Source organism: Bombina bombina, chromosome 7 (assembly GCF_027579735.1).
Source record: "Bombina bombina isolate aBomBom1 chromosome 7, aBomBom1.pri, whole genome shotgun sequence".
NCBI lineage: Eukaryota > Metazoa > Chordata > Amphibia > Anura > Bombinatoridae > Bombina > Bombina bombina.
Window position 1 is genome coordinate 500989099 of NC_069505.1, and position 12631 is coordinate 501001729.

The window sequence follows — 12631 nt, forward strand, 5'->3', positions numbered from 1 at the left end:
ACAGGGCAATAGTGATGCAGAGAGTTCTTGAATGGCATGACAGTACAAATAGCAAAGCATGGGCATCTATAGACTCTTTCCTTCTAACCTCAACTAGCCTAGGTCCCCTTACCTGGATCAGCCCCTCAGCCCGACCACCCCTCGCAAAGACATCTCAACTTTATGCCCACCTTTTCAAGACCTGGGACACAATACGAGCCAAAGAAAGGGGTATCTCTTCTCCTGTTTCCCCGATGACACCAATATCACATAACGCTGAGTTCTTTGGAGGTCTATTGGCGGAGAGACATTGCCCAGGCGGCATGTCAAACACAACCCCATTTGCCAACCTGGTCTCTAACCACACACTGAAAACACGCTCACAAATGACAGATATCGCTGGGGGGAGTTTCTCCTCCTGGCTCAAATATGCCCAACTGTCACATCTTCTGAAAATCTCACCCCATAGGGACAGTTTAACTAGAGAACTAACTCCATTTGAAAGGCTGTGCCTGTCGGGCCCCCCGCCCCGTAGCTCCCTCTCCATAGCAAAGAAAATGTTAGATAATACCCCTAATGCATCGCCCCCAGCATACAAGCTTCACTGGCAAGCAGAGTTAGGGAGGGAAATATCAGAAGAGCAATGGCAGGCCATCCTTTATAGCACTTCCAAGTCCTCGTCCCTAGCCAGAATCCTGGAACTGAATCATAAGGTCCTATTTCATTGGTACCTCACACCCGAAAGAATTAAACAAATATACCCGAGAGCAGGCGCTACTTGCTGGAGGGGGTGCAGGGCGGTGGGAACAATGGCCCACATATGGTGGTACTGTCCAGTGATCTCCCTTTTTTGGAGGAGAGTAGAGAAATTCCTTAAGGAGCTCATAGGTCCGACATTTAGTTTAACACCCCTCACTGCCCTCCTGAACCACAAACATGATAAGGTTTGCAGGATCAGATGGAGGCTCCTACAAATTACCATTAACAGTGCGAAAGCACTTATCGCCCGGAAATGGAAATCCACAATTGCCCCCACAACCCAGGAGTGGCTCCACCATATCTCTGAACACTTGGAGGGGGAGGAGTATTCCTTCTTCAGGAATGGCAATCTGACCTTCTTTCATGAAGTCCGGTTCTATTGGGAGTCCTTCTCCCACACCCTGAGAGAGACGACACACCCTATCCCATCCGGAATCCCTTAGGGAACAATGCCTCCGACCAGACCTCCCCTCCCCCCCTCTTCCCTCTTTTCCTTCTCCCCTTCCTCATTCTCCCCCCATTACATATTGCTTTTATGTTATACAGGCAGGAAGGGCTATATTAACATAGTAACATAGTAACATAGTAGATAAGGTTGAAAAAAGACTGAAGTCCATCGAGTTCAACCTATACAAATCTAAAATACTTACAAAAAGCTCCAGTTAAGCTTAAATAACCCCATTAAAATGTGACCCATTTAATACTAGAAATCATATCCATGAATTTTGTTTATATACAGAAATTTATCCAGACTATTTTTAAATGTATCTATGGTATTGGCATTCACTACCTCCTTTGGTAATGAGTTCCACAATTTTATTGCTCTTACAGTGAAAAAACGTTTCCGTTGCAGGAGATTAAATCTCCTTTCCTCCAACCTTAAATTATGACCTCTTGTCAGAACCAATTTTCTTGGAATAAAAAGAGCTTCTGCCATCTCTGTATATGGGCCTTGAATATATTTATATAAAGTAATCATGTCACCTCTCAAGCGCCTTTTTTCTAAAGAGAACAGACCCAGTTTGGCTAGCCTCTCCTCATAGGTTAATTTCTCCAATCCCCTTATTAGCTTTGTGGCCCTTCTCTATTAAAGGACAAAATGGTAATAGTTACTTGTTTACAACTGTTTATAACTGTTTTTTTTACTGTTCATAGTCATGTATGTTGCAATTGAAATGTACGGACTCTTTCATCTACCAATTGCGTTATTGATAGAATATGCTGGGAACTTGCCACAGCTTGTGGGACCGTTTTGGGATCCCCTCACTTAATATGCCCCAATACAAGGACCACTTGAACATTAAACCCCATGGACCTTTTATAGAGCGTGGGATGCTGGCAACTACTTACCAACTGCATAATTGTTCCTAGAATCTGTGTCTTATTGTATCGCAATTATATTTCAATAAAATTGTTTATAAAAAAAAAAAAAAAAATGTATGTCTCTTAAATATCTATATTAGTATTTAAAGGGAAATGAAACCCAAAATTTGTATTTTGTGATTCAGATAGGGTATTCAATGTATTTCTATTATAAAAGTTGCTTCATTCTTATGGTATTCTTTGTTGAAGAGATACATAGGTAGGTATCAATCTAGGTAGGTGTCTGGCGTATTACATGGCTGGAGATAGTGATGACATCTGGTGATCTTGCATATTGATATTCTTGCAAAACTGCTGCCATATAGTCCTCTAGACAACACGCTATGAGCTTATGTCCATGCTTTTCAACCAAAGGTACCAAGAGAACAAAGAATTTGATCATATAAGTAAATTAGAAAGTTGCTTACAATTGCATGCTCTATCTGAACCCTGAGCGCCATAAATTAAGCACTGAGCTAATATTGATGAATAGCATTATTCTGTTTAGTCAAAACAGAAGCCATTTTTTTTTCTCAACAGCGAAAATTCATGAGGAAATAGACCGTGTGATTGGCCAGAACCGCAACCCAACCATCGATGACCGAAACAAGATGCCATATACAGATGCTGTAATACATGAGATTCAAAGATTTAGTGATGTTATTCCTATGAGTGTCCCTCACTGCGTCACAAGGGACACCACGTTCCATGGCTACACCATACCCGCGGTTTGTGTTTTATGTTTTATGTAAAGTTTTAGTGTCTATAAAACAATGGGAGCTGCCATGTTGTAACTTAGGTTACCTTCTCTGCTGTGGCCAATTAGGGACAGTTATAAATAGGTCACTAGAGTGTGCAGCCAATGGCTGTGTGGTATATAACAGTGTTTTGCACTTCCATTTCTAACAGAAACTGAAAAATGCACAATTTTAGAATGGAATTACAGGAAAATGGGACAAAATAAATAATTCAAGAATAGTGCAGAGTTTTTTTAATATTTATAATTTATCATTTTAAAATATCATCTCAAAGGGCAAGATTACAAATTGTGCGTTCTGTCTTTCCTGCGCGATATAGACTTTTACAAGTCTTAAAAAAATCACGATTGTGTGCGTATTCGCCTTTTCCGCCATTCCGTACTCGAAGAGCTGTAGTTATTTGTTTTGCAAAACAAAACAGTTACAGTTTCACAAACCTACATTACAAAGTAATGGGATCAAAGATAGGAGCTCTTATGTGCATTAAACAATATCTCAGAGGGATTTTAAACGAGATATTCGCATATAGATCTTAATATATCTAGACATATATATATATATACTAGTCCTAAAGCCTGTGTACACAGGCCATTTTTTGCAGTACAGCGGTCCCACCCTTTCTCTCTCTCTATCCCCCCTCTCTTTTACTCTCTCTTTCTCCCCTCTCTTTCCCCCCTCTCTTTCTCCCCTCTCTTTCTCCCCTGTCTTTTGCTCTCTCTTTTGCTCTCTCTTTCTCCCCTCTCTTTTGCTCGCTCTCTCTCCCCCCTCTCTTTTGCTCTCTCCCCCCTCTTTTGCTCTCTCTCCCCCCTCTCTTTTGCTCTCTCTCCCCCTCTCTTTTGCTCTCTCTCCCCCCTCTCTTTTGCTCTCTCCCCCTATTTGCTCTCTCTCTACTCTCTCTACTCTCTTTTGCTCTCTCTCTCTCTCTCTCTCTCTCTCTCCCCTCTCTTTTGCTCTCTCTCTCTCCCCTCTCTTTTGCTCTCTCTCTCTCTCCCCTCTCTTTTGCTCTCTCTCCCCTCTCTTTTGCTCTCTCCCTCCCCCCTTTCTTTTGCGCTCTCTCTCCCCCCTCTCTTTTGCGCTCTCTCTCCCCCTCTCTTTTGGGCTCTCTCCCCCCTCTCTTTTGCGGTCTCTCCCCCCTCTCTTTTGCGGTCTCTCCCCCCTCTCTTTTGCGCTCTCTCCCCCCTCTCTTTTGCGCTCTCTCCCCCCTCTCTTTTGTGCTCTCTCCCCCCTCTCTTTTGCACTCTCTCCCCCTCTCTTTTGCGCTCTCTCCCCCCTCTCTTTTGCGCCCTCTTCCCCATCTCTTTTGCGCCCTCTTCCCCATCTCTTTTGCGCTCCCGCCCCCCTCTCTTTTGCGCTCCCGCCCCCTCTCTTTTGCGCTCCCGCCCCCTCTCTTTTGCACTCCCTCCCCCCTCTCTTTTGTGCTCCCTCCCCCCTCTCTTTTGCGCTCCCTCCCCCCTCTCTTTTGCGCTCCCCCCCCTCTTTTGCGCTCCCTCCCCCCTCTCTTTTGCGCTCCCCCCCTCTTTTGCGCTCCCCCCTCTCTTTTGTGCTCCCCCCTCTCTTTTGCGCTCCCTCCCCCCTCTCTTTTGCGCTCCCTCCCCCTCTCTTTTGCGCTCCCTCCCCCCTCTCTTTTGCGCTCCCTCCCCCCTCTCTTTTGCGCTCCCTCCCCCCTCTCTTTTGCGCTCCCTCCCCCTCTCTTTTGCGCTCCCCCCCCCCCTCTCTTTTGCGCTCCCTCCCCCTCTCTTTTGCTCTCCCTCCCCCCTCTCTTTTGCGCTCCCTCCCCCCTCTCTTTTGCGCTCCCTCCCCCCTCTCTTTTGCGCTCCCTCCCCCCTCTCTTTTGCGCTCCATCCCCCCTCTCTTTTGCGCTCCCGCCCCCCTCTCTTTTGCGCTCCCGCCCCCCTCTCTTTTGCGCTCCCGCCCCCTCTCTTTTGCGCTCCCGCCCCCTCTCTTTTGCGCTCCCGCCCCCTCTCTTTTGCGCTCCCGCCCCCCTCTCTTTTGCGCTCCCTCCCCCCTCTCTTTTGCGCTCCCTCCCCCCTCTCTTTTGCGCTCCCTCCCCCTCTCTTTTGCGCTCCCTCCCCCCTCTCTTTTGCGCTCCCTCCCCCCTCTCTTTTGCGCTCCCTCCCCCCTCTCTTTTGCGCTCCCTCCCCCTCTCTTTTGCTCTCCCTCCCCCTCTCTTTTGCTCTCCCTCCCCCTCTCTTTTGCGCTCTCTCCCCCCTCTCTTTTGGGCTCTCTCCCCCCTCTCTTTTGCGGTCTCTCCCCCCTCTCTTTTGCGCTCTCTCCTCCCTCTCTTTTGCGGTCTCTCCCCCCTCTCTTTTGCGCTCTCTCCCCCCTCTCTTTTGCGCTCTCTCCCCCCTCTCTTTTGCGCTATCTCCCTCCTCTCTTTTGCGCTCTCTCCCCCTCTCTTTTGCGCTCTCTCCCCCTCTCTTTTGCGCCCTCTTCCCATCTCTTTTGCGCCCTCTTCCCCATCTCTTTTGCGCTCCCGCCCCCCTCTCTTTTGCGCTCCCGCCCCCCTCTCTTTTGCGCTCCCGCCCCCTCTCTTTTGCGCTCCCGCCCCCTCTCTTTTGCTCTCCCGCCCCCTCTCTTTTGCGCTCCCGCCCCCCCTCTCTTTTGCACTCCCTCCCCCCTCTCTTTTGCGCTCCCTCCCCCCTCTCTTTTGCGCTCCCCCCCTCTTTCGCGCTCCCCCTCTCTTTTGCGCTCCCCCCCTCTCTTTTGTGCTCCCCCCTCTCTTTTGTGCTCCCCCCTCTCTTTTGGGCTCCCTCCCCCCTCTCTTTTGCGCTCCCTCCCCCTCTCTTTTGCGCTCCCTCCCCCTCTCTTTTGCGCTCCCTCCCCCCTCTCTTTTGCGCTCCCTCCCCCCTCTCTTTTGCGCTCCCTCCCCCCTCTCTTTTGCGCTCCCTCCCCCCTCTCTTTTGCGCTCCCTCCCCCTCTCTTTTGTTCTCCCTCCCCCCTCTCTTTTGCGCTCCCTCCCCCTCTCTTTTGCGCTCCCGCCCCCCTCTCTTTTGCGCTCCCGCCCCCCTCTCTTTTGCGCTCCCGCCCCCTCTCTTTTGCGCTCCCGCCCCCTCTCTTTTGCGCTCCTGCCCCCTCTCTTTTGCGCTCCTGCCCCCTCTCTTTTGCGCTCCCGCCCCCCTCTCTTTTGCACTCCCTCCCCCCTCTCTTTTGCGCTCCCTCCCCCCTCTCTTTTGCGCTCCCTCCCCCCTCTCTTTTGCGCTCCCTCCCCCTCTCTTTTGCGCTCCCTCCCCCCTCTCTTTTGTGCTCCCTCCCCCCTCTCTTTTGTGCTCCCTCCCCCCTCTCTTTTGCGCTCCCTCCCCCTCTCTTTTGCTCTCCCTCCCCCCTCTCTTTTGCGCTCCCTCCCCCCTCTCTTTTGCGCTCCCTCCCCCTTCTCTTTTGCGCTCTCTCCCCCTTCTCTTTTGCGCTTTCTCCCCCTTCTCTTTTGCGCTCTCTTCCCCCCTCTCTTTTGCTGTCTCTCTCCCTCTCTTTATCCCCCCTCTTCTGCTCTCTCTATCCCCCCTCTTTAGAGCTCTCTGTCTCGGCATCTGGCCCCGCCAGCATCAAGCCCGGGCCCGCCCACATCACGCCCGCGTCACGCCCGCGTCACGCCCCCGCCCGCATCATGCCTGGGCCCCACCCACGTCGCACCCATCTGATCACGCCCCCGTTGCACCCGCCAGCCACACCCAATCCACCACACAATGACGCCAGATGCCAGGTCAGTTGGAAGGTCAGGTGTGTTTGTCATCGCGCTCAGTCTCTACTGCGCATGACAGCTTCGGACAAACACTCTTGGCCTTTTATTATATAGGATATTCATATACATATCTCGCTATAAATTAATATATCAATCCAACAATCATCACAAATATAGAGAAATATTTATTAATAAATTGAAAATATTCTGTTTCAAAAATAAGTTTGCAATATGATATATTCGCATTTTCATGTACACTTTTCGAGGAGAATACGTCACGGGCTTTGCGCAAGAGATTAGGTTTTAGTGTGTTTTTTCTTCTTTTTGTCTTCTCAATTGACTTCTATGGGAATACGTGAACGAGCACGCAATTTGGCTGTTTGGATTATGCTGCATAAAGCGCGCAAAAAGTAAGTTAAACTTGTAATATCTGAGGAATGCCAAATGCGAAAAAGCTATAACGCGGGCGGGGTGTTCGCAACTGATTTGCTGCGTGACTTGTCATCTTGCCCAAAGTGTTTAATGTTCATATAAAGGGACATTCCAAAGCACAAAATGTAAAATGGATGACTGAAAACAAGTTAAAGGGTAGAGACTTTACTGTACAGTGTACTTTAAAGTGAGTTTTTCAAATCCATGGCTATTCCATTCTATTAGAAATCCCATGTTATTAGACTTCAGACAGTACATTGCATTGAGAGCATTTGCATTGCATTTTCAGTGTGTAAAAAAACTGAGGGTTTTTCAGATTTATAGATTTGTCCTTCTTAATAACGCATTTGACCTTTTTCCCCTCACAATACATCTCTTCAATTTGCATGAATTTTCATGAAAGCTGTTGAACATCCCAGCAGTCTACATTTTAATAAATAATATTTGGGCTTTATTGAATAATAAATATTACTTATCACATTTATAAAAATGTCCAAAATAAATTTACTCAAAATGATATGGTGCAATTCAGCAAGGTCTTGCGGACCTGCAGGCCCATTTATCAAAGGGCTTGCGGACCTGATCCGACACTGCGGATCAGGTCCGCAAGACCTCGCTAAATGCGGAGAGCAATACGCTCTCCGCATTTAACATTGCACCAGCAGCTCACAAGAGCTGCTGGTGCAACGCCGCCCCCTGCTGACTCGCGGCCAATCGGCCGCCAGCAGGGAGCTGTCAATCAACCCGATCGTATTCGATCGGGTTGATGTCCGGCGATTCCTGTCCGCCTGTTCAGAGCAGGCGGACAGGGTTATGGAGCAGCGGTCTTTAGACCGCTGCTTCATAAGTTGTGTTTCTGGCGAGTCTGAAGACTCGCCAGAAACACGGCCCTTCAAGCTCCGTACGGAGCTTGATAAATGGGCCTGTAGATCCGTACTGTCGGATCAGGTCCGCAAGACCTTTAATAAATAGGCCCCTTAGACTTAATGAAATGAAAACCCCAAAATTCAAGATGGTTAGTAGGAAGTTTAAAGTGAATGTCAAGTTTGATGAATCAGTGCCCGGTTTTTAAAAAACCCTATTAAAAACAGGGGCAGTTTCATTCATCAAACTTTACATTTCACTCGTTTTGTTCAAATACTTACTTTTTAATCTTGAAAGCCGCTTCCCCCGCCCGTCGCAAGCCTCTTCATATTTAAAAAAATGACGAATCCGGCTTCCTCTAATCACGGCATTGCCTCAGGCAATGATTCCCCGGGGGGGGGGGGGGAAGCTGTGATTGGAGGATGCCATATTCGTCATTGCTAACGTATGAAGTGACGACGAGCGGCAGGAGGGGGAATTGATGGAGCGGCATACATGTATGATTAAGGGGGAGACCCCAAAATGTCACTTATTCGTTTTAAATTGTTATCAATAAAGTAAATACTTTTACAATAGTGCTCTGGACCATCTATGTGTTTTAATCTGGATATGAAGGAGAGACACAATTATTGCATTATAATGCTTAAAGGAATAGTCTGGTCAAAATTAAACTTTCATGATTCAAATAGACTAGAGCGTGCAATTTTAAGCAGCGTTCTAATTTATCAATTTTTCTTCATTCTGTTAGTAACTTTATTTGAAAAAGCAGAATTGTAAGCATAGGAGCCGGACCATTTTTTTGGTTCAGAACCTGGGTAGCGCTTTCTGATTGATGTCTAAATGTAGCTACCAATCAGCAAGCACTACCCAGGTGATGAACCAAAAAAAGCTCCTAAGCTTTACATTCAAATAAAGATACCAAGAGAATGAGGACAAATTGATAATAGGAGTAAATTAGAAAGTTGCTTAGAATTACCGCACTATCTGAATGATGAAAGCTTAATTTTGATCATCGAGCCCATAGACTAATGGTAACCTACCTCCATTTTCTTAGAAGTGTTAGTGCAATAATACATCACACAAAAAAACTACAATTCCTAAAGTATTAGATGTTTATCTTAGATATCAAGTTCCATAGACTAAACTAGATATCAGCGTTTTTTTATCACTTTAAGGGACATTTCCATTTTTATAGAAGTTTTATTGAATAATGCTATCTGGTAATGGTGCTTGGCAAGAATTTAGCCAAAATAACACATTTAAAGGGGCATTACAGTCAAAATTAAACTTTCATGATTCAGATACAACATGCAATTTTAAACAATTTTCTATTTTATTTCTATTATCGAACTTTCTTCATTCTTTTGGTATCTTTTTTTGAAGAGTAGGCTTAGTAGCAGTGATGGACTACTGAGAGCTATCCGAACACATCTGTGGAACCAATGACAAAAGCATAAATGTGCATCTACCAACAACCAGTTAGCTCCCATTAATGCACTGCAGCTTCTGATCTTACACGCAAATATTTTTTTAACAAAATATACCAATAGAACAAAGCAAATTTGATAACAGAAGGAAATTTGAAAGTTTAAAATTGCATGAACGTTTCATTTTGAGTTAACTGTCCCTTTAAAAGTAAGTAAACCCATTATTTCTCTTTGCTGATTAAGATAGAGCATGCAATTTTAAGCAACTTTCTCATTTATTCCTATTATCAATTTTTCTTCGTTCTCTTGCTATCTTTATTTGAAAAAGAAGGCATCTAAGCTAAGGAGTCAGCCGCTTTTTGGTTTAGTACACTGGACAGCACTTGTTTATTGGTGGCTGCATTTAGCCACCAATCAGCAAGCACAACCCAGGTTGTGAACCAAAAATGGGCCGGCATCTAAACTTACATTTTTGCTTTTCAAATAAAGATAGCAAGAGAATGGAGAAAAATTGATAATAGGAGTAAATTGGAAAGTTGCTTAAAATTGCCTGCTCTATCTGAATTATAAAAGAAACCATTTGGGTTCAGTGTCCCTTTAAGTAGAGACATGTTTATTCACACCTTTTTATTATTTTAGCTTATATATTCACAGGACAAATTGTAAATATTAGGCTATAAATGAATATCTAACTACATATCACAATATTTGCTAACCTGTTTCTTGCTCTGTGCATGCAGGGAACTGATGTCTTACCATTGTTGTGTACTGTTCTCCGGGATCCAACCCAATTTGCTACGCCTGAAAAATTTAACCCTGGACACTTTCTGGACAGTAACGGATGCTTTAAGAAAAGTGATGCATTTGTGCCATTTTCTACAGGTAGAGTAATACGGGTTTGAAGGAAATTTGTTAAGAATGTTAGTTATAGTCTTCTTGAAAATGTGTATTGTTTGAAAAGATTGTTTTTAGTATCTTCCATTCATTCTTTAATCTTTCTCTCTCTTTCTATATATTGTTTAAATCAAAGAGACAGTAAACAGCAAAAATGTTATTGTTTAAAAAGTTAGATAATCCCTTTATTACCCATTCCCCAGTTATATTAATACACGTTTTACCTCTGTGATTATCTTGTATCTAAGCCTCTGCAGACTGCCCCCTTATCTTAGTTCTTTTGACAGACTTGCATTGTAGCCAATCTGTGAGCACACTGTTATAAATATTGCCCACATGAACTAGCTCTGTCTAGCTGTGAAAATCTAATAAAATGCACTAAGATAAAAGGTGGCTTTCAAGGGCTTAGAGGTTAGCATATGAGTCTAGCTCATACCTAGGTTTAGCCTTCATAAAGAATACCGAGAGAACAAAGCAAATTTTATGATAAAAGAAAATTGTTTGAAATTGCATAACCTATCTGAATCGTTACTGTCACTTTAAGGTTGTTAAAGACCGCTGCTCCATAACCTGTCTGCCTGCTCTGAGGCCGCGGACAGAAATCAACCCGATTGAATACTATCGGTTGATTGACACCCCCTGCTAGAGGCCGATTGGCCGTGAATCTGCAGGGCGGCTGGTGCAATGATAAATGTTGTCTGCATTTATCGATGTGCAGCGGACATGATACGCTACATCGTTTCATGTTCACTCGCTCTATGATAAATCTACCCCATGTCTATAATTAATGGGATATGAAACTGAATTTTTTTCCTTTCATGATTCAGATAGAGCATGCAATTTTAAGCAACTTTCTAATTTCCTCCTTTTATCAATTTTTCTTCCTTGGTATCTTTATTTGAAAAGCAAGAACATAAGCTTAGAGATCGGACCATTTTGAAATGTTCAGCACCTGGGTAGCGCTTGCTGATTGGTGGCTAAATGTAGCCACCAATCAGCAAGCATTGCACAGCATGCTGAACCAAGAATTGTAAGAAAGCCACATTGAAACATTAGTAAAATAACAAGGGCGGTATTTAACATTTCTCTAACTAACAGTAAAGTTCTGATTTCATATTTTATTATATAACCAAAGTTAAAAATAAGGTGTTGCAGCTCAGAATAAACTAATATCCGATTAGCGTAGAACTTGACCTATTTACAACTGTGCAGGTAGAGTATGTGCTGAAGTATAGAGAACATATTGTACAAAATACTAGTTGGATGCCTCAAGATTCATACATGGGACCTGTTGTGCTTAAACTATTTATCAGCAGTAGTAGTAAGATCAGTAGGAAATAAGCTGTTATACCAATAAAAAAGGTGTCATAATTTGAAGAAAGAGCATAAAAGACTCAAAAGTAGTTTGCTAAAGTATTATTATGTGGTAAAATTATCGAGCTCAGGAACAGCAAAGAACCTAGGTTCTAGCTACTGATTGGTTGCTGTATATATATACTGATTGTTATTGGCTCACCCAAGTGTTTAGTTAGAAAACCAGTAGTGCAATGCTGCTTCTTCAACAAATAATACCAATAGAATGAAACAAATTTGATAATAAAAGTAAACTGGAAAGTTGTTTAAAATTGTATGTTCTACCTAAATCATGAAAGAAAAATTTTGTGTTTCATGCCCCTTTAAATTTCACCGTGTAATTAAACATTGCAAGTGGCGATTGCAGGAGGATAGGTTCACTACCTGGGAGCATGTCCGCCTGCAGGGATGATAAATTCACCCATATATAATGATTTGTAGATACATGAAATTTGCTTACCAGAAGATTTGATAACATTTATATTCAAGAAAAGAATTGGATTACAATTTCTGTAACTGGTGCTAACGACTGTTAGAACATAATCTCCAAAAGTTAATTTATGTGATCCCAATCATTTTTCTTATGAACATTATCTTTCGTCGCTTTTTTCCAGGAAAACGCATCTGCGCTGGGGAAGGTCTAGCTAAAATGGAACTTTTCTTGTTCTTGACTTACATCCTCCAGAATTTTAAGCTGTCCTCAAAAACCCAATTCACAGACGATTATATCAAGCCTCAAATGACTGGATTTTCCAATGTTCCAAAACCATACGAGTTATCATTTATACCTCGAATTTAAAAACACCTAATAAAACTACAAGATAAATATATGTGATAATTACTAGGGATGGGCGAATGTGTTTACATTCAAATTCGAATGTTAGAACGAATGTTATTGTAGAAATTCGATTTACATAATAGAATGTTGATAAGAACAAATATTCTTAAAAATTCGATTTTTAAATGTTATTTAGAGTTTAAGAATGTCACATTCGAATTCGAATGTCACATTCGAATATTACATTTAGAAAACACAATTGTAGACCAGAAACACTATTTCGAATTTGAATATCACATTCAAATCGAATATCACATTCGAATTTGAATATTACATTTATAAAACACAG

At 43.7% G+C, this 12631-nt stretch overlaps 1 protein-coding gene across 1 annotated transcript in view; it reads left to right on the plus strand.

Annotated features, from left to right (window-relative positions):
- Positions 1 to 12330, plus strand: part of LOC128666885 (cytochrome P450 2G1-like) — a 97521-nt gene extending 85191 nt beyond the window's left edge. The window contains exons 7-9 of the mRNA XM_053721691.1: positions 2641 to 2828; positions 9998 to 10139; positions 12119 to 12330. Coding sequence (XP_053577666.1) covers positions 2641 to 2828; positions 9998 to 10139; positions 12119 to 12303 — 515 coding nt within the window. The 3' untranslated portion in view covers positions 12304 to 12330. The remainder of the gene's footprint in view (positions 1 to 2640; positions 2829 to 9997; positions 10140 to 12118) is intronic.
- The last annotated feature ends 301 nt before the right edge of the window (positions 12331 to 12631 follow it).